A 21,617-nucleotide genomic window follows, 5' to 3' on the forward strand; every position below is an offset into this window, starting at 1 on the left:
TGGTCTCACTGATGAGACTATAACACTCTTGGAAACTGTTAACACTCTTGAAAGCCGTCAGGACGCTAAAGAGGTTGGGTTGAAGCTAGGGGTGGGGGAGAAGCAATCAGCTACTCCTCTGGGTTTGATACAAGGGAATAGAGATTCTCTGTCTTCTGGAGCTGCTAACCTGGGAGGACAGAAGTCTGGGGCTGCTGGACCATCTGTCTTCAGCCCTCTATGTGGCTACCACCTCCATGTATTCATAAATATCAGAGAGGCAGAGTAAGGGAAATATAGCTCTGGTAAAGTTGGCATAGCCTGGGAGCTTGTTGTGTGTGTGTGTGTGTGTGTGTGTGTGTGTGTGTGTGCGTGTGTTTAATTGCTTTACAAAATTGCTTTCATTTCTGACGTACATCAACCTGCATTAGCTATAAGTGTACATGTCCCCTCTCTCTTGAATCTCCCTCCCTCCCACTTCCCACCCTAGTGTTTTTCATTCTATATTCGTTCAACAAGTTTATATGTAATACCTGCCACATGCCTACCACTGGGTCGTGAGCCAAGGAGCCCAAAACCATGGATGGATAAACTAGGCCTATGTTCTCCAGAATTTCCCAGTCTGCTAGGATTGAAGGGTGTGTCATCAAATACAAGGCATCTCACTACCCCCTGCCATGTGTGAATGAAACTTCAGAAGAACAAAGTAGGGAGTGAGCAGCTCTGCTCGTGTGTATGGGTGTCATGTCCAACTCTTTGTGACCCCATGGACTGTAGCCTGACAGGCTCCTCTGCCCATGTTCCAGACAGGATGTTACATAATGCATAAGAGTCAGGGTGATGAGAAAAGGATCTGCTTGACCCTGAGCACAGCCAGGATAAGTACGGTGGATGCTGCAATTCTGTGTGCCGTAGAGAGAAAGCCAGCAGTGGGGAAAGCAATATTAAAATCCACCTACAAAGGGGCATGTGCTGTGGATCGAAACTCCACTCTTCCATAGCTGAGCTGTGGGGAGTCTGGGCTGTGGGTGTGGGCATCAGGGTTCTCATCTCAGAGAACCAGTACTCGGGGCTGGTTATGCCTGTAGTTGGCTCTTGATGGATATCCCTCAGCATTCTGGTGTCCCCAGCAGTCAGAAAGTCTTTCATGGGAATTGTTGGCCCTTTGCACACCTTTTTGTCCCTCTGTGATCTCATTTTCCTCTCTGTTCTAGGAATGAATAAACATCTCATGTTTATTCGAGTTTCATTTGAGGCTTACAACCATCTCATCAGGTAAGCAGGGCAAAGATAATTTCCTTTATGTTCCGGGTGGAAAACAAAAACCTGTGGCTCAGACAAGCAGTAATTTGTTCCAAGATCAACGGCTCACTTGTTGTGCAGGCAGAACTCTGGAAATTCTGACTTGCAGCACAGTCCACATTGCTTAATTGGCATTGCTTCTCTAGTATGTTATCTTATGAAGCATGCGTTAGTAGCTTCACTTGTGTGGGATGAGTTCAGGGGACCCATAGGTCCTATGGACCCTGAACAGTTACCCCCAAAGAACTTCCCTCCTTGCCCAAGTGGAAGATTTTGTCTCCAAATACCTCTTTTTAAAATGCTAGGCCCTTGGGACTTTCCTGGTGGTTCAGTGGTTAAGACTGGGCTTTCAATGCAGGGGACTAGGGTTCGATCCCTGGTTGGGGCACTAAGATCGCACAGGCCACACCACACAGCCAAAAAAAAATGCAGGGTTCTTACCTTGAAGACCCTGAAGCCTGGGCTGTTATAACAGGAGTACCATAGGCTGTGTGGCTTAATCCATAGGGATTTATTTCTCACAGTTCCAGAGGCTGGGAAGTCCAAGATTAATGTGCCAACAAAATGGACGGACCTCCTTGTTTTCTCGGAGCTTACATTTCAGTGATGAGAGATGGATGCTAAACAAGAAAATTAGGTAAAAGGACAGTACACCATAGCTGCACCTCTTTAGGTCACCTGTAACTCATGTTTGCTGAAGGCAGCCTGCTCTAGAACAAAGAGCATGGAAGGCTGGCCTGGGTCCCAGTGCTGCCCCTTGCTGGCTGGGTGACCTGGGGTCTCAACAGCCACATCTGTGATTCTGAATGTATAGGCTGTAGAGGTCAGGGGCAGGTGTAACCAACAAGATTACAACTCCCCAGCTGTAGGAACATTTAAACTATCACCAAACATTTCAGGCAGGGGTTTCCCTGGTGGGTCAGTGGTAAAGAATCTGCCTGCCAATGTAGGGGCCATGGGTTCAATCTCCAGTCTAGGAAGATTCCACGTGCCGTAAGGCAACTAAGCCTGTGCACCGCAGTTACTGAAGCCCCACACCCTAGAGCCCCTGCTCTGTGACAGGAGACGCCATCGCAAAGAGAAGCCTGCACACGGCAAGGAAGAGTTGTCCCCACTTGCCACAACTAGAGAAGGCCCACTGGCAGCAACGAAGACCCAGCACCGCCAATAAATAAATAAAATTACAAAAAATACATTTCAGGCATACAAAATACATAGGGAGAATAGCAACACGAACATTTACAGAACTACCTACCGGCTTTAAGAAATGAAACTGTAAATTCAAGGTTGGCTTTGTAATGTGTCCACTTGGCTGGCCTAAACTGAATTTCCTGGAATTCCCTTCCCTGGATGTTTATGCTGAATTGGGCCACGAGAGACTTTTCCTGAGATTTGGAGGTCCGAACTGAAGCAGCAGTCATATTATTTCTTACATGTGGGAGGTCAGGACAGTTGCATTTATTGCACATTCTTGCTTCTCACCTAGGTGACTGTGGCAGCCATCCATGCCTGCACTGCTCCATCGTGTCCTGCTTCTTCCTTCAGTTTCTCTGACTGCTGAGCCAGGTATGTGCTAAGCTCTATGACAAAGGAAGTCAGCTTCCCCTGCAGGATTCCCTTCATCAGGGTTGGAGGTGATGAGTGACTGACATGGCTTCCTGTCCATCCTTGTAGGTTTCAGCTTAGCCTCATGGGTTCTACCTCATTCTCTCTCTCCCCAACTTTATATCTGTCTTCCTTTCCTTAGCCAAATTTTCAGCTAGAGCATTATGTTATATACAAATAGGTAGTTTTTGTTGTTGTGGTGGTTACTTTTGGCTGTATTGGGTCTTTGTTGCAGCACAGGGCCTTCTCCGGTTGAGGCACGGGGGCTTAGCTGCCCCTTGGCATGTGCAATCTTAGTTCCCCAACCAGGAATTGAACCGTGTCCCCTGTTTTGGAAGGCAGATTCTTCTTTTCTTTTTTTTGGAAGGCAGATTCTTAACCACTGGACCACCAAGGAAGTCCCAAACAGGTAGATTTTTTAAAAAATCAATTTCCTGAGGTATAATTTCCACATAATAAAATTCATACATTTTAAGTGTATGGTTGTTTGTATTTTTTAAAAATTTTAATTGGAGCATAATTGCTTTATAATATTGTCTTAGTTTCTGCCCTGCCTCAACATGAATCAACCATAGGTATTCATATGTTCCATCCCTCTTGAACCTCCTTCCCTGGTTGTATTTTTTAAAATGCATACACTGGGCTGCATCCATCACAATATATATACAGAGAACATTTCTACCATCTCAAAATTCCCTTCTGCTCTCCCCCAGTCTTCTCTTTCCACCCTAAATAAATAACAGTCTGCTTTCTGTCACTCTAGATTAGATTTGTCCTCCCTAGAGTTTTTTTTTTAATAAGTGAGTAACATGATATGTACCTTTTTGTTGTTGGCTTTTAAAAATTTTTCTTAGCATAAAGTTTTTTGAGATTCATCCATGTTGTTGCACGTATCAGTAGATCGTGCCTTTTTACAACTGAGCAGCATTTCACTGTATGGAAACACCACATTTGGTTTATCCATCCGCCTGTGGATGGCCATTTACATTGTCTACAATTTTAGCAGTTACAAATAATGCTACTATGGCTCTGTGGTAAAGAATCTGCCTGCAATGTAGGAGACTGGGGTTCGGCCCCAGGGTCAAGAAGTTCCTCTGGAGAACAGAATGGCTACCCACTTCAGTATTCTTGCCTAGGGAATCCCATGGTCGGAGGAGCCTGGTGGACTACAGTTCATGGGGTCACAAAGAGTTGGACATGACTGAGCAGCTAAACACACACATGCACGAGAACATTTGTATACAAGTCTGTGTGATCATATGCTTTTATTTCTCCTAGGTAAAATATCCAGGAGGTAAATGTATATTGGGCCATTTGGTAAATACATATTTCTTTTTTTTTTGTAAAGACATGCATCTTCTAATATTTATGCATTGTATGTGTTTTAAAATACTTCACCTTATGAATGAAATTTTTAAAAAAACATTTGGCATTTTATAAACTGCCAACATGTTTTCTAAAGTGGCTGTGTCATTTTTCATTCCCATCAACAATGTATGAATTCCACTTGCGCTTCCTGCTCATTAGCAGTTAGTATTGTCATTCTTTTTCATTTTAGTTGTTGTCCTGGGTGCTATCTCACTGTGGGTTTTTTAATCATTGTCTTTATTTTTGGCTGCCCTGGGCCTGCATTGCTCTGAGTGGCTTTTCTCTAGTTGGGATGAGCGGGAGCTCCTCTTTCTGCAGTCGTACGCTTCTCATCGCAGTGGCCTCTCTTGCTGCTCTAGGCTCTAGGCTCACGGGCTTCAGTAGCCGCAGCACGTGGGCTCAGGAGTTACACCTTGCAGGCTGTGGAGCTCGGGCTCAGTAGTTGTGGCTCACTTGCTTAGTTGCTCTGCAGTATGCGAAATCTTCCCAGACCAGGGACCAAACCTGTGTCCCCGACACCGGCAGGCGGGTTCCTCTCCACTCAGCCACCGGGGAAGTCCTCATGGTGGTTTTAAATGGCCTCTCCTGGGCCCTGTTTGTGTTTTTCTGGGGGCTGTGTGAGGTCTCGGTTTCAGCATGTGGGACCTTGAGTTGTAGCAGGTGAACTCAGCTGGGGCACACGGGATCTAGTTCCTTGACCAGGGATTGAAGCTGGGCGCCCCACATTGGGTGTGCAGAGTCTTAGCCACTGGACCACTGGGGCAGTCCCCAGGCCCTGTTTCATGACCACCTCATGACGCATGTTCTGCTGTTACCATCCTCACTTTACACACGAGGAGACAGAGGCCTGCGAAGGCTCGGTAGCTTGCCCAAGGACACGATATGCCTAGTAAGAGGCAGAACCAGGGTTCAATCCAGCCACTGTTCCTCCAGAGACCAGACTGTTAACTCCTCTGCTACATTATTCTCCCAAGATGTTTTGGGTCCTACCACAGGTAGTCATTTATAAGGGGGGGTGACAAGAGCACCCAGTCACCTGAAGGGAAGCGTGTGGCCTCAGTCAAAGCTTTACAGCCTAAAGATAGACGTCTGAAGAACCACAAGCCAGGAGACAGAGCTGCAGCTGCCGGTCCACAGTTGAGGGCTGGGCCGGGACGTGTGCCAAGGGCCCCTGGTCTCAATCTCTGCCTTTCCCTGCTGTGCTCTGCCAAACGGTGATGTGGCAGCTCTGCCTGCAGTAGATAGCGCAAGATCATGCCTCATCCTCCCACTCCTGCTGCTTGAATCCTGTCGGCACCCAGGAAAGGGCCCCATCTGACTCAGTAACCGTTACAAGAGTCTGGGGGGATGCCAGGGGAAAAACTGTCTTGCAGCCTTGAATCCTTACAGAAACAGGTGGGGTATCAATTATAAATCAACACATATGCTAGTTCTACAAGGGAAGATGGAAAAATTTTTAAAAAAGAAACCCACAAAACCCTACAACAATGTCAAGTGTCCAATTATTCACCTCTTGAGTCCATGATACCCAAGGACTAGGGCAGAGCAATGGGCCCTGGACTTTTGAATTTCAAGCAACAGTGACACTTGAAAAAAAAGAAAAAAAGAAGAAACTGAAGGGAATGATGTTAGTTTGGTAGTTTTTTACTTTGCCAGGAAGGACATTAATAAAATAACAACCACTAAATTGCTATCACCATGATGTCATAAAAGAAAAGACATATTAGGAACCCCAAAGGTATAAAAGACAACCTCAGAATAAGAGATGGTCTTTTAGATGGCATACATTAGCTTTATGAAAAGTGCACTATGTTGTCTTGATATTTCTCACTGAAAATGCTATAATTGCAATTGTTTTTCATCACCCAAAAGTTCCTTCTTGCCCTTTTGCAGTCAATTCCCTTCCCCCATTCTTGGCATCTGGGAAACACTGATGTATTTTCTGTTACTCTGATAGTTTAGGTAGAAAACTAGAATTTGCAGAGCCAAAGGTTTTGTCTTGACTACAATTTCGTATAAATGGATGAAAAATTGAAGTCTCTCTTTCCTATTTTCAACTTTAAAAATCCCAGGGGAGAACCTTGGCTCAGTTAGTGTCCAGTGCTCACCTGTGGCCAGTCAAGGTAGCAAGGACCTGTGAGAAAATGACATTTGAAGGACCAGACAATTAACACAACATTGTAAATTAGCTATAAATTTTAATTTAAGAAAAAAAAAGATTGGAGGATAGGGAAAATCACTCCTCGATGCAAAATGGATTGATCTTCCCAGAAGAAAGGGTATGGGGGAAACAGATTGTAAGTATCCACCTAAGTATCCACAGCAACAGCAATTCATGTGAGAAAGTGAAACAGCTGATAGGGCTGCAAGAGTCTCATTGTTTCAAAGGCTCTATCTATTCCCCTGGCCTGAAGTTTTCCAGGGTCAAGGACAAACTGGACGGAGTCTACGAAGAAGAGAGTTAACACATGTAACAGTTACCCTGAAAGAGATACAAAGAAATAGAAAAGCAGCTTTCTTCTCTCTGTGTTCTTTCCCCTCCCCTGCCTGTTTGTGCTGTTGAACATTTTTTTTTCCCAACCCTTGAATGAAATCTGGTTGGTCCCACTAGCTTTTTGGCACTCTTCAGATAACAGAAAGATCTTCAGATATTTTAATCCCAGGAATAGTCTCATTTCGTTAATGAAAATGTCCAGTTGTGTGCATCAGTCAAACCTGAGAATTCTATTTCTAGGAATAGGGGGCATCTTCAGGAGAGAAGGGCTTCCCTGGTGGCTCAGTGGTAAAGAACCCTCCTGCCAGTGCAGGGGACACAGGTTCAGTCCCTGGGCCGGGAAGATCCCCTGGAGGAGGAATTAGCAAACCCACTCCAATATTCTTGCCTGGGAAATCTCACAGACAGAGGAGCCTGGCAGGCTACAATCCATGTAGTCACAAAAGAGCCGGACACGACTTAGCAATAAACAACAAAAACAACTAGAAGAGAAATAGCAAGTGACCAGCTTCTCTAATTTCCCACCGAAGTCTCTCTTTAAACTACGATTTTCCTCCCATATCCACCCCCCAAGACCACTAACAGCATTTTCTGACCTGGGTGCAGGGAGGGATGGAGCAAATTCCTATTAGCTTGGTACTATCCTGATCTGTCTAGTAGATATTCCAAGCTTTTTCCTGTGGGATACTGTTTTCACCAGGCTTCTCTGGTGGCTCAGTGGTAAAGAATCCACTTATCAATGCAGGAGACATCCGTTTGATCCCTGATCCGGGAAGGTCTCCAGGAAAAGGAAATGGCAACCCACTCCAGTATTCTTGCCTGGGAAATCCCATGGACAGAGGACCCTGGTGGGCTACAGTCCATGGGGTCACAAAGAGTCAGACATGATTTAGCAGCTGAACAACAACTATGTTCACCATATTACCTTGAGTCAGGTATGATGAGGCTGGATCAGGAGGGAGAAAGCAAAAAGGTTTACAGCTTTGTTATACTCACGGTTCCCTGGACAGAGCACACCCTGCGCATAGGGCTACTTGCTGTAAACATGGGGGTGGATGACAAGCCAGACAGATGGAGGGAAATCGTGGTTTCCGTGGGAAGGAAAAAGCAAGGCAGGATAAACAGGTTTAGGACTGGCTAATTTGAATAATTTCGGGGGGCTCGAGGACATAGAAGCTGTCCCTGGCCATCTGGTACTTGGCCCTGGAGTGATAAGCTGGGTTATAGTGGCCTGTGCCAGACTCTGATAGGACAGGTGGTGGGGTGTGGACTTATTTGGCTGCCGATGAAGGGGAACTGACTAGTCCCTGCGGGGCCTCAAACCTGGGTCAAAACAGCTTTAAACAGCAACTCTATTACAGGTGTTTTGTGGGTTCTTTGGTGGTTTAGACGCTAAGTTGTGTCTAACCCTGGTGACCCTGTGGACTGGATCCCACCAGGGTCCTCTGTCCATGGATTTCCCAGCAAGAATACTGGAGTGGGCTGCCATTTCCCTCCCCAGGGAATCTTCCCAACCCAGGGATCGAACTCAGGTCTCCTGCATTGCAGGGGGATTCTTCACTGACTGAGGCACCTGGGAAAGCCCATGCGCTCTTAGGAGACCCCTTATCGTAGAGAATATCTTCTTTCCCATTCCCTTATTGTGGGCAAGGTCTTTTTTCTGCCTGCATCACACCCTTGCTGTCTCTCTGCTCCCTCTGAAGGAACATTTTCAGCCTCTTTCCAAGGTCTGAGGTCTCTCCTCTGCTAGGAAGCTGTCTTGGGCAAGTTTCCGTTAAAGAAAGCTTTAAGCTGACTCTTTCCTGTGTCTCTGGCATCTGACACTGAATTATACATGACATCGCATCAGCAAAGCAGAGGCTCTCAGAAGGCACCATGGAGGCAGTGAGGAAAGCAACAGCCAAGGGCAGGCGCAGTAGACAAAGGTTTTTCAAGCTCCCATGGAATGATGTACCAGGGAGCACGTCTATAATAAGGGCCGGGATTTGGGTGAGAAGGTTGAGGCACTTTTTCAGTGGCAAAATGTAAGGGAGTGCCGCAAGACGCAGTTATCAAGATAAATCACATTTAGTGCAATGTTTAAAAACAAAACAAACGCTGTAGACGCGTATCTTCCCTTTTGCTTAAGACTCCAAAATGGCTCCACAGGGCACTGGCGCTAGGCAATACCAGCTTCTCTCTTCCTCCAGGTCACTTGGAGCCACTTCGACACAGAGATGCTGGAGCAGCCTCCAGGAAAGGCTGTCCTTAGGAAATAACCCTTATCTGAGCCTTGAAGAAGGAGACACGGCATGGAGTGTATAAACGGGGGAGAGGGGACAACGTGGTCTAAGTCCAAAATGCCTGAAGTAAAAAGGCCTGGAGAGGGGATCTGGGCCATGGTGGTAGCCGTGAGTTTGTAGGCAGAGACCAGATTTTGTAGGAACTCTTCAGCATTTTAACCACGGGAGACATAGGCCCAGATTTGTTTCTTAGGCAGATAACGCCTTGCGGGGGGACAACTGGAGCAGTCAGATGTGGCTAAGTCCTTTACGAGGCCAGTGCAGTATCCGGGCAAGGGATGACTGTATTCCAATCAGAACAGGTGGACACAGATTCCCAAAGTCCACGCCTCAGTTTATCCCCCGGAGCACAGAGGGTGGGGCGGCGCCGGGGTCTCTGTCCTGCCCATTAGACCACCGCAGGATCCCCTTGTGAACGGCGGGGGCACCGGGGCGCGCTGAGGAACCCCCCGAATGTAGCCGGGGGACCGGGGCCAGCGGGGCGGGGCGGGTCCCGCGGGAGCCCGAGCCGCTCGCCGCCCAATCGCCGCGGGCCCGCGGTGCCCCGGGGGGCTGGGGCCGCCGCCGGAACGTGCCGCGGCTGCGCCGACGCGCGAGCGCCAGGCAGGGCGGCGGGCGCGTTCAGTCTGGCGGCGGCGGCCGTGCGCGGACAGACGTGCCCGGAGCGCCGCAGCCGAGCCGCCCCGCGTCGCCGAGCTGCGCCCGCCCGGCCCCCGCCATGGTGGCATGGATCATCTCCAGGCTGGTGGTGTAAGTGGCCTCCTTCCCCGCGTCCCTTCCTTCCTTCCTTTCCCTCCTTCGCCGCCGCCGGCCCCGGGGGCTGCGCGCGCCCCTGCAGAACGCCGGCCCGTGTGGCTCCGGCTATTAATACCCGGCGGCCGCTAAATTTAGCAGGTACAGTAGCTGCCGAGGTCGCTGGCGATCGGGCGGCGCAGGACGCGGCTGCTGCCCTGCGGGGCAGGGCCCGGGGCGCGGGGGACCGGCGGGTGGGGCCGCTAGGGCTGGGGCGCACGGGGCTGCGCAGGGGGCCGCGTGTCGCCGCGCCCGGCCGCTTTGTTCCCCCGCTTGATGGGCTTGGTAGAGGCCCCGAGTGGGCGCGCCGCGGGGACACGCGTCCCTCTCCTTGGGGGAGAAACGCTGGCCTGCGATCGCCCCGCCGCTACGCTTTTGTCGGGTGAAATCGACAGCAGAGCCTGGGCGCTGCCTGGAGGGGTAGTCGCGGAGAAGGGCAGAGAGGCAGAGGCGGGGCTCCCCAGGGGGTTGAAAAAGACTCCTTTTTAGGGTTCTCAAATTGACAGCGGCCAAGGGAAGTGGGACGGAGAAGGACACCTCTGAATCTCGCGTCCCCTTGTCTGGGTCCTTTGGCGGGGGGTTTGAAGGAGAAAGATAGACAGGTATCTCCGGGAAATTTCCAAGTGACAGACGGCCACCCTGACGGTGGCGATGACACCTCCCCGGCCTTGCAGGAGAGCGCAGAGTCATCCGGGGTGAGGCCTGCGTGAAGTCATCGCGGGTGGGCGTGGGGGGCGTTTTCTGCTCTGACAAGCCCCAGAGCTTACTAGACCTTTGAAGAGTTCCTTCTCTCGTGGATTTGCTCTCCTTTGGAGGTAGATATAGCCATCTATTCGAGTTCCTCCTCTTCGTTGACCAGCCTCTCCTGAGTCAGATTTGCCACCTGCTCGGGGAACCGGGGTGAAATTGGTCTGGGAAGAGGGGCCAGGTGGTGCGATTCCGGTTTTTCCTTTGTCTGAGAAAGAGGGGCTCCCGACTCTGGTTGATTCTGCACCATCACCCTCCACGTTTGGAAACACCTCCCATCTCCTACCCTTCTTTCCTGCTTTTCAGAGAAGCTGGTCGGGGCCGCTTTCGGAAGCAGTACTCAGCATTGTCTCCCGGCCACCGTTCTGGGCTTTCCTCCCAAAGCCAGTGCGTGTGCCTTTCAGCCCCCCGAGCTGTTCATTCCTTGCGGGCCTGTCCGCAGCTGTTGCCGCCTGCTGGGGGTTTGTGCTGTACCTAGAGGTGGCATGTTAAATATTTAGAAGATTTCTGCGGGTAGGGCTGTCATGAATAACCCAGGGAAGTGGCTGGCACGGTGGCTGGCCCCACCTCATGCCCGATCAAGGCCTGTCTTGCCTTCTAGGTGTTTTTTTTTTTTTCTCCTGAAGTAGTGCTGTGATTGTCATATTTTCAAGTGGCTTCTGGGGGGACGTCAGGGTGGGGCCAGAGAGTTGAGTTGGCCAGGCTGGAGGGCTCACTCCCCATAGGTCCTGCTGGGCTGGGGCTGGAACACTGAGGAGCCAGGCTTTCTGGGGTCCGTGTGTCATAAGGGGTCCGTGTGACCATCTTTAATTTTATTAGCACCCTCAGCCTCTATATGAGGTCCCTGAGAGGAGTGGAGAAGAGAAGCATAGGTTTGGGTGGGGTCTTAGGGACTTGCTGTTATTTTCAAAAATAACCACACTTCCCAGAAGTGAACAGTTTCATTTCAGAGAATGTTTTGTTTATTTATTTATTTTTAATTGAAGGATAATTGCTTTGCAGTGTTATGTTGGTTTCTGCTGTGCAACAACATGAATCAGCCATAAGTGTACAAATATCCTCTCCCTCTGGAGCCTCCCTACCCCCTCCCTTCCACACCTCTAGGTCACCACTGAGTACTGGCCTGAGCTCCCTGTGTAATACGGCAGCTTCCCACTAGCTATTTTACATATGTGTGCTTATTCGCTTAGTCATGTCCAACTCTTTGCAACCCCATGCACTGTAGCCCGCCAGGCTTCTCGGTCCATGTGGATTCTCCAGGCAAGAATGCTGGAGTGGGTTGCCGTGCCCTCCTCCAGGGGATCTTCTCAACCCAGGGATGGAACCCAGGTCTCCTGCATTGTAGATTCTTTACCGTCTGAGCCATAGTAATGTATATATATATTCATTCTAATCTCTCAATTTGCCCCACCCTCTCCTTCCCCAGCTGTTAAATGACCATGAGAACTGCTCCTTCGCCCAGGGCCCTCTACTCCAAGGGAGAGTTTTTGGAATTTGGCGTTGTTATTCCCACTGTCAACTCCAAAAGTTCAGAGATACCACCTATCCCTCCAGCCCCTAATTCTACAGAAACCCAACATGTGTCAGTTGTGAATTGTTAAAACCATTTTAATAAGCAGTACCTGTTTTGTATAAAAATACCTATTCATTATAGGAAAATTAGAAAATATAGACCATATAGACTATAAATCATCTACATGGCTACCATATGTGTGTGTGTGCTAAGTCACTTCAGTTGTATCTGACTCTTTTCTGCCCCAAGGACTGTAGCCCATCAGGCTCCTCTGTCCAGGGGATTCTCCAGGCAAGAATACTGGAGTGAGTTGCCATGCCCTCCTCCAGGTATCTTCCCTACCCACCCATTAAATCCACCTCTCTTGTCTCCTGAATTGGCAGGCAGGTTCTTTACTGCTAGCGCCACCTGGGAAGCCCAGCTAATAATAATTTTAAGAGGAGTATTTGTCAAGATGTGTTTTCCTAGGCACATATGCACGTATGTTTGTATTTACCATTCAAGGAGATTATTGATTCAGCCCACATTTCCACACACCCCTTAGCAAAGAGTAGAAATCCCATGTTTGGAGGCAGAAAACCCTTGATTCAAAACCAGTTCTGCCTCTTGCGAACATCCCAATTCACAGCTCAGATCCAAGGAGATGCTAGTTCACAAGCACTAGTTGAACTCATGTTACTGTTGCAGAGATTTCAATGATCCTTGACTAATAAATTGTCAGGGACCACTGAAAGCATTCAGTCAACGAGAATCCCCTCCTTCTGTCCTCCAAGCGAGGGTGTACAAATTCTGGAAAGAGCTTTCAGATGTTATTCCTACAGATTTCAAACTGGCTGCCCTGGTGGCCACCTAGCATTAGTGGGTTGGCTCTGGGCTTGCAGCCCTGATCCCTTTTCTTTGTTTTATACATTGGGGTTCTAGAGCAAATGTAATTTGGAAATTTTGTGGGTTTTACTTCTGATAAAAACTGCTGAACCAGTCCTTTCCTCATCTGTAAAACTCTTAGTGGAGTGTGCCTTGCCTCAGGGCAGGAGGTGAGCTGGAGAAAGACACAGGCACTGGATTTTGGGGTCAGTGCCTTTTCCACCTTTGCCGGCCCTTGACCTAAAATGATGTCTTTCAAGCTTTCAAGACTTCTAGTATGAAGTCCTATGATTTTGTCCACAAGTCCCTTTTTCTGTAAGCAATCTTTTCATGATTTGGTAAGCCTCTGTCACATCAAAGAATGTGTAAGGAAGACCTATCGCTGTGTTCTGAGAATGGGGAGGGAGTATCTTCCTTCCAACCGGAGGCATCAAGACAAGCTGATGGAGTCTGGGGACAGCCAGCTGTGTTTGTGGCTGTCTGTGTTGCCATGGATGGTGAGCATTTTGAGGGCAGTGGTGGTGGCTTTTCTTCCTCTCCCACCTCTTGCCCCCTCCCAAGGCTCTTTTGTGAAGTCCCTGGTACTCTGTGCCCTCAGTAAATGTTGGTTGTATTGAATGAGGTCAGAGGCCCTGGGATAAGCCAGGGAGCTGGTCAGGGTTATTCTCTGGGGACGGAGGTTAGTGGGCATTGGCACAGGCTTGTGTCCAATGGGCGAAGCTCTTGGAACGGGAACCGATTTGAGATCCTTCTCTCTTGCCAGCTGTCTTCCTCTTAAGTCCCTTCACTTAGCTGGGAAGAATTAAGGAAGAAACATTAGTGCAGTAGCCAGGTAGCCCTTAGGGCTTCCTTGATGGCTCAGTGGTAAAGAATCCTCCTGCAGTGCAGGAGATGCAGGCTCCACTCCTGGGTCGCGAAGATCCCCTGAGGAGAAAATGGCAACCCGCTCCAGTATTCTTGCCTGGAAAATCCCATCAACAGAGGAGCCTGGTGGGCTACAGTCTGTGGGGTCACAAAGAGCCAGACATGACTTAGCAACTAAATAGCAACAACAACAAAGCTGGCTTTGTTAAAACCTGGTTGATAACTGCGGGGACCGTGGAAGCTCATTTAGGCCTGGGCTGCTTGCCTTCTTGAAAATACTTTGTTTTCTTTCCAAACCACTCAAGGCCTAGGTGTGAAAGAATTTCAAACTGTGGAGGGTAAATTCATGTGCACTGGGGGGAGTTGGGGGCACACAGAACGTCCTCTGTGCTTCTTGGGCGAATGCACTGCCTTGAAGCATTTATTCTGAGGAGCAGGTGTTGCCTCATTGTCTCCGGACAGAATTTTTTTGATATTTATTTATATATTTGATTACCTGGTCTCAGTTGTGGCACGTGGAATCTTTAGTTCAGCATGTGGGATCTAGTTTCCTGACCAGGGATCGAACCTGGGCCCCCTGCATTGGGAGCTCAGAGTCTTAGCCACTGGACCGCTAAGAAAGTCCCTGGACAGAATTTAGTCTGAGACCCAGGCTGTTGGCTAAATGGATCCAGAGCTTCCCACCACTTAACTGGGTTGTTGTGGTTTAGTCACTAAGTTGTGTCTGACTCTTGTGACTCCATGGACTGTAGCCCGCCAGGCTCCTCTGTCCATGGGATTTTCTAGGCAGGAATACTGGAGTGGGTTGCCATTTTCTACTCTAGGGGATCTTTCTGACCCAGGGATTGAACCCTAGTCTCCTGCATTGGCAGACGGATTCTTTACCACTGAGCCACCAAGGAAGCCACTTACTAGGATAGTAGACCAAAACCAACTCACTGCTTGGGGAAAAAGAGAGTCCTAATTCACCAATAATTTTAAATAACCAATAGCTATGCCGAAAAATGGGCTTCGCTGGTAGCCCAGCTGATAAGGAATCCACCTGCAATGCAGAAGACCCCAGTTCAATTCCTGGGTCGGGAAGATCCCCCGGAGAAGGGTTAGGCTACCCACTCCAGTATTCTTGGGCTTCCCTGTTGGCTCAGATGGTAAAGAATCCGCCTGCAATGAGGGAGACCTGGGTTCGATCCCTGGGTTCGGAAGATGCCCTGGAGAAGGGCGTGGCAATCCACTCCAGTGTTCTTGCCTGGAGAAACCCCATGGACAGAGGAGCCTGGTGGGCTACAGTCCATGGGGTCACAAAGAGTGGGACATGACTGAGCGACTAAGCACACACTCACGTGCCGAAAAATGCCACCTTTCCACATTGCACATCTTTAAAAAATGTTAGTTTTTAGAAAGTGAAAGTCTGATGTTTGAAACAGAGTCTTGGATTGATAGCTGAAGATCTAGCTGAGTCCTAGGGTTGGGATTTGGAGTGTGAAATCTGTGTGCTCTGGGTCAGGGATAGACATGTAGAGGAGTCTGGAAGGAATGTGGGTTGTCCTCGGGATATTCCCCAACTATTGCAACACAAATGGAAAAAAGAAAAAACCATACACTCTTAAATATAAGCTTGCTTTGCTTTGGGGCCTGCTCTGAAAAGTGGAATGCAGAAATGTGATCCTGTTAATGGAGGGTTCAGGTGGGTTAATGATTTTGCTCCTGGCACTGGGTGTGGTACAGGGTAGGAGCCTGGTGAACATTTCAGTTGTATTGTTGAGAGGAAGGATGCCAGGTTCTAGTCCACATGCTGATCTGACCTGCCAGCAGGGTCCCCAACTCATACCCACGCTAGGGCCCTGCTTCCGGCCTGTTGTTTAGTAGCCAAGTCATGTCTGACTCTGTGCAACCCCATGACTGTAGTCCACCAGGCTCCTCTGTCCATGGGATTCTCCAGGCAAGAATACTGGAGTGGATTGCCATGCCCTTCTCCAGCTCCCGGTCTATGAGACAAGATTTTTAACCAGCATCATTCTTGGTGACATTCCAAGACCCATTGCTCCTCTGGGCCCCTTCCTTTTCTCCAGATCCCCCAGCTGGCCCATATGCACCATGTTTGTTTATAAACGGGGCAAGTATCCGCAAGGAAGTGAAAAATATCAGCTTAGATGTGCTGCTGTTCTGTTGCCCTGATTTTTGTTTGTTAATCCTGCCTGCCTGCTGGGAAGTAGCTTTTGTGCCCTTCTTCCTGCTGGGTCTTAATTTGAAGGGTAGCTGACAAGTGACGGTCTCACCAAGCTAGTAATGGCTCAGTCCTCCCCTTCCTCTTAAAGAGAGCTGTCCTCTTTGGGGTATATATTATCTGCAGGGAAAATGAGCCCTGCAAAGCATGAGAGAAGGGAGGATCAGGCCCCCAAGTAGCCACCTGGAAAGATTGTTATTTTGTATTGTGTATTGTGTATTGTGTGAGTGTGTGTTGTCCAAGGGATTTCAAGAGGGTGGGAGGTGGGGTAGACTTGACTGTGAGATAGCCTTTGGAAGTTTTAAAAAATATTTATTTTTGTTTGTTTGTTTGGCAGTGCCAGGTCTTAGCTTCAGCCTAGTGGGATCTAGTTCCCCAACCAGGGATTGAACCCGGGTCCCCTGCACTGGGAGCACAGAGTTTTAGCCTCTGGACCACCAGGGAAGTCCCTGGCATCTTTGGAATTTTATTTCCAACAAAGAGCCATGCACATGCCCAACTGGTGACCAGGATTCTTGGTGTCTGTGGAAGTTTTTCCAAGAACCAACAAGCGTTAAGAGAGTTTGCATTTGGGCCAAGAGAATATTTTCCTCTCACTTCTGGGCCTTGGGAATGCCCTGATGGATTGGAAGTTGGATAGTTACATACATATGGTTTGTTCTGAACTTTCAGATCTCACCCATCTTCACACAGAAGTGCATTGTTTTCCCTTTGGTTCATTTCAGTTTCCCTGGGGGCCTTTCCTTTGATTTATAGAGAAAAAGTAAATATAAAGAACCAAGTATCTGATACACAGTAGGGGTGTCTGAAAGAATCTGGACAGGTAACCTGGTATTATAGCTCTCAAGCATGGTATGCATACCTCAACCACGATGGCGGGTGGGTTTCATCTCTTATAATTGACAGGAGGTTGCCTGGGACCAGTCTTGAGATGGGGTATAAACCTGAGTTGGGCTCACTGGTGAAGGAGACCAATAAGGATTCACGTAGGGAAGATGGTAATGGAACATACAGATTAGTTCAGTATTTGCTCTTCCAAACTTAGCCTGTTCCCCATGAGAGAAGATCCATCCCACTGTTCCCTAAATTAGTAAACAGAGAGCCGCATCCTTTATCTGACTCGACATCCCCTCCTCATGTCCTGTCTCCACCAGGCTTTGCCAATTACGTGGCAGTACAACACCGCAGGTGCCTCCTTGGTGCCAGCGCAGGGAGCTGTCCAGCCAGTGGCTCTGTAGTCTGCCTCTCTCCTCTCTGGGTGATCACACAGATGCCATGCTTTCCTTTGCCTTTCACCAGCCTCAGCTCAGTTACATTCTCCCTTGGCTTTTCTCATGTACTTGTACACTCATATCCTTTTCACTTCCTTTAGGGATGTGGATGGTACTTTGGGCTTCAAAATATGTTTCCCATTCCCACTCTGTAACATACCCCATCCTACCTGCCTCTACTCCACTCCACTGTGGATGTGGGCAGTGGCTCAGGCCTAGCTGCACATTTCCTTGGGCACAGAGATTGGTTCAGGGGTGGGTATGTGACCCGAATGGAACCCCTAGATCCTTCCCCAGGGGTTCTTGATTTGAAGCTGAGAGAGAATAGACTTGCCTGGGGGACCCAGAACTGGAAAGATGTGAAGGTGGGACTGCTGGTGGCTACCCAGCACAAGAAGAATGTGTAGACCGAAGGGGTAATTATGGCAAAGCAGAGGTAAATAGGGTTGAGATGCAGGAATAGAAAGCAGGAAGCTGGCACCAGAGTCTTGATTCTGGTTTCTCAGGCTCTGGTTCCTGCAGCTCCTCTTTTGATTCCTTGATCTATCCCACATCCTACAATGAAGGCCTTGAATAGTGCTTGTAGTTTTTTTGGCTGTGCCTTCCAGCATGTGAGATCTCAGTTTCTTGACCAGGAATCGAACCTGCATTCCCTGCATTGGAAACTCAGAGTGTTAACCACTGGACCACCAGGGAAGTCCCAAACAGTGCTGTGTGAATTAAACATTTATTGTAGTGGTAAGGATGGACTGGGTTATGCTGCAGCAACAACCCTTACATCCCAGTGGCTAGAGACAGCAAAGATTTATTTCTTGTTTTATAAAAGCTGCCTGTTCACTGTGGGTTGGCAGAGGCACTCTGCTCATGGTCATCACCAGAGGCTCAGGCTGACTGAGTAGTTTCTGTCTCCAGGTGCTATTATCACAACATAAGGTACCAGGATTCACTGGAGTATGGAAAGAAAATGGAGAGTCATGTACCAGCTCTTAAATACCTCTAACCAGAAGTAACATGTGTCATTTCTGCTCACATTTCATTGGCCAAAGAAGATCATATGACCAAGCCTGAATTCAACTGGGTGGAGACTTCCAATCTCACGAAATATCTGTAATTAGCCCCAGTGACCACCATATATGTTGAATGAATGAATCCTCACCAGCTTTGCAAACCTCTACATGGCCTTTTTTTGTTAAAGTTGGGGTGAGATGGGATTCTTTTTTTTTTCTTTATTGCTACCAGGACAGTGTTAACATACTCCTTTACCTCTTCACAGTAGAAAAATCTTTCTCTCTCCTTCTGACCTATTTTCTTTATCCTGTTGGATGGTTTTAAAAGGAGGTCTTGGGACTTCCCTAGCAGTCTGGTGGTTAAGACTCCATGCTTCCACTGCAGAGGCCATGGGTTTGTTCCCTGGTTTTGGAACTAAGATCCCATGTATGGCACAATGTGGCCAAAGAATAAAACTTGTATATATATAAACAAGAACCTACTGTATAGCATAGGAACTATATTCAGTATCCAGTAATAAACTATAATGGAAAAGAATATGAAAAAGAATACACACATACATATAACACACACACACACATATATTTATATAACTGAATCACTTTGCCATAGACCAGAAACTAACACATTATTATAAATCAACTGTATTTCAATAGAGACTTCCTTGGTAGTCCAGTGGCTAAGACTCCATGCTCCTAAAGCAGGGACCTAGGTTTGATTCCTGGTCAAGGAACTAGATCCCACATGCCGCAACTTAGAGTTTGCATGCCGCAACTAAAGAGGTCCCACTATAACTAAAAGGTGCTGTGTGCCACAACTAAGACCCTGTGCAGCCAAATAAATTAAAAAAAAAACAACAACTATACTTCAATAAATAAATATTATAGAGGAAAATATTTTTTCCTTTTTCAAAAATTATATATTCCTTTTTAAAAGTAATTTTTATTGGAGTATACTTTATTCAGGGAAAAGATTTCAAAAAATAAAATAAAATAGATCATAGCTTTCCCCTACTGTTTAAAAACTGTCTAAAGATCTCCCATCACACAGAGAATAAAATTCAGACTCCTCACCATTCTCAACAAGACTCAGCAAGGCCCAGCCCTTGCCCACTGCATTGACCTCACCTGGTACTGCTCCATCGCTCACTCAGTTCCATCATCTTCATTATTCCTGGAGGGTGACAAGCTTGTCCCACCCAGAGGCCTTTGCACATGCTGTGCCCTCTGCCCTGAACACCCTGGAGTGGGTGGGCCGTGGCCCTGAACACACTGCCCTGGATCACTCATGGCCCTTTCCCTTTTTTTTTTATCACGTCTCTGCTTACATGTCACGTATTCAGGAGAGGCCTCTTTTGATCACCTTCTCCAAGATATCCCCCACCCACACCTCTGCTCTCATCCATCCTGGAAATTATGCTTTTAATTCTTTTCTCACTTGTTCCTGGTCTATCTCTCTACCAGGATATAATCTCCATGGTTTGTTTTGAGACTTTTTTCCTGTTTTATCTTGTAGCTGTTTTTTTAGTGTCTAGAGTGGTTCTAAGCTCATAGTAGGTGTTTAAAAAATATCCAGGGACTTTCGTGGTGGTCCAGTGGTTAAGACTCCTTGCTTCCACTGCAGAGGGGGCATGGGTTCGATCCCTAGTAGGGGAACTAAGATCCCATATGCCTCTATTTATAAATAAATAAGTAGATAAAAATATGAATGTTGACTTTGTATTCCCTCTGGGGTTAGAAGATCTTTTTAAAAAAATTTTTATGATGACTAGGTCCTCTTGATGTGTTGTCATGCCCTGTCCACCATCTGCACGCCCCACAGAGGAGCTCCTGTCCCTGAGATTTGTGATCAGAATAAGTGATGTCAAAGTGTAACTGTATAACTCAGATTGGAACTTGAACCCACAGTCTTTTAATTGAGACTATACCTCGTCTCAGGAATTAATGAAGCTCGAGTTCTTGATATCTTATCATGGAAATAATTTAGTGAGAGACAAAGTGATCAGTAAGAAGTGGATTTATTTAGAGAGCAACACCCCACAGACTCAATGTGGGCCATCCCAGGAGGTAAGAGCAGCTAGAAGATCCTTTTTTAAACCTAGATTTGTGGAACCCAGATTCGTGACCGTGACACATAGCTTAACCTCTCTAAGCCTCAATTTCCTCATCTGTTAAGTGAAAGATTTGGCTTCTGCCTCTGGCAATATAGAAAAACTATATAGCCTGAAACTCCTCCCATAAGAAAATGGAATGAAACGTTTTTCTAAAACTTTTGGATGAAATCTAAGTGATCCCCTAAAAACATAGCCAAACTTTTAAGTAAGTAAGAAATTTGCCAAGAGGCAGGACAGAGAGGGAATTGTTTTGTCGGGCTGCACAACAGACTACCCTGAGATTTAGCTTCAAACAGCAGCCGTTTCGTTATCATCTCCTCTGGCTCTGTGTTCAGGAATTTGGGCAGGACACGAACCACAAAACTCGTTTCTGCGCTGTGGTATCTGGGTCTCAAATGGGATGATGCAAATAGCAACAAGTGGCAGACTAGCCATCTCTCACTTTCCCTGTGTTCCAAGACCTCTCCGCTTGGTCTTTTTATGTGATTTCTCCAGCATGGAGGCCTTGGAATAGTCAAGTTTCTTACATGGTAGCTCAGAGCTGCGGAGAAGGCAATGGCACCCTACTCCAGTACTCTTGCCTGGAAAATCCCATGGATGGAGGAGCCTGGAAGGCTGCAGTCCATGGGGTCGCTGAGGGTCGGACACGACTGAGCGACTTCACTTTCACTTTTCCCTTTCATGCATTGGAGAAGCAAATGGCAACCCACTCCAGTGTTCTTGCCTGGAGAATCCCAGGGACGGGGGAGCCTGGTGGGCTGTCATCTATGGGGTCGCACAGAGTCGGACACGACTGAAGCGACTTAGCAGCAGCAGCAGCAGCAGCTCAGAGCTGCAAAAGTGAGTGTCCAAGAGGGACTTCCCTAGTAGTCCAGTTGTTAACAGGTTGGCTGGTCTTGGTGCAGTACAATGTGGGTTCGATCCCTGGTAGGGGAATTAAGATCCCACTTTCCATGGAGCAACTAAGCCTGCATGTTGCAACTACTGAGCCCACAACAACTGAGCCTGCACACTGTAAAGCTCGTGTTTCACAACTAGAGAGTCCCTGCACCATAATGAAAGATCCCACATGATCCCACATGATCCCACATGATACTGTCATATGGGATCTTTACTTGTGGCTTGCAGACTTTCTAGTTGTGCCACCTGGGCTCAACTGCTCCACCTCATTGGGGTCTTAATTCCCCCACC

At 47.8% G+C, this 21,617-nt stretch overlaps 1 protein-coding gene across 7 annotated transcripts in view; it reads left to right on the forward strand.

Moving 5' to 3' along the window:
* The first annotated feature begins 9,683 nt into the window (after nt 1-9,683).
* REEP1 (receptor accessory protein 1) overlaps nt 9,684-21,617 on the forward strand; it is a 136,136-nt gene continuing 124,202 nt past the window's right edge. For all 7 annotated transcript variants that reach the window (XM_052648654.1, XM_052648657.1, XM_052648656.1 and 4 more), the window contains exon 1: nt 9,684-9,780. In XM_052648654.1, the coding sequence (XP_052504614.1) occupies nt 9,749-9,780 (32 nt within the window). In that variant the 5' untranslated portion in view covers nt 9,684-9,748. The remainder of the gene's footprint in view (nt 9,781-21,617) is intronic.

This window comes from Budorcas taxicolor, chromosome 11 (genome assembly GCF_023091745.1).
Source record: "Budorcas taxicolor isolate Tak-1 chromosome 11, Takin1.1, whole genome shotgun sequence".
Lineage (NCBI taxonomy): Eukaryota > Metazoa > Chordata > Mammalia > Artiodactyla > Bovidae > Budorcas > Budorcas taxicolor.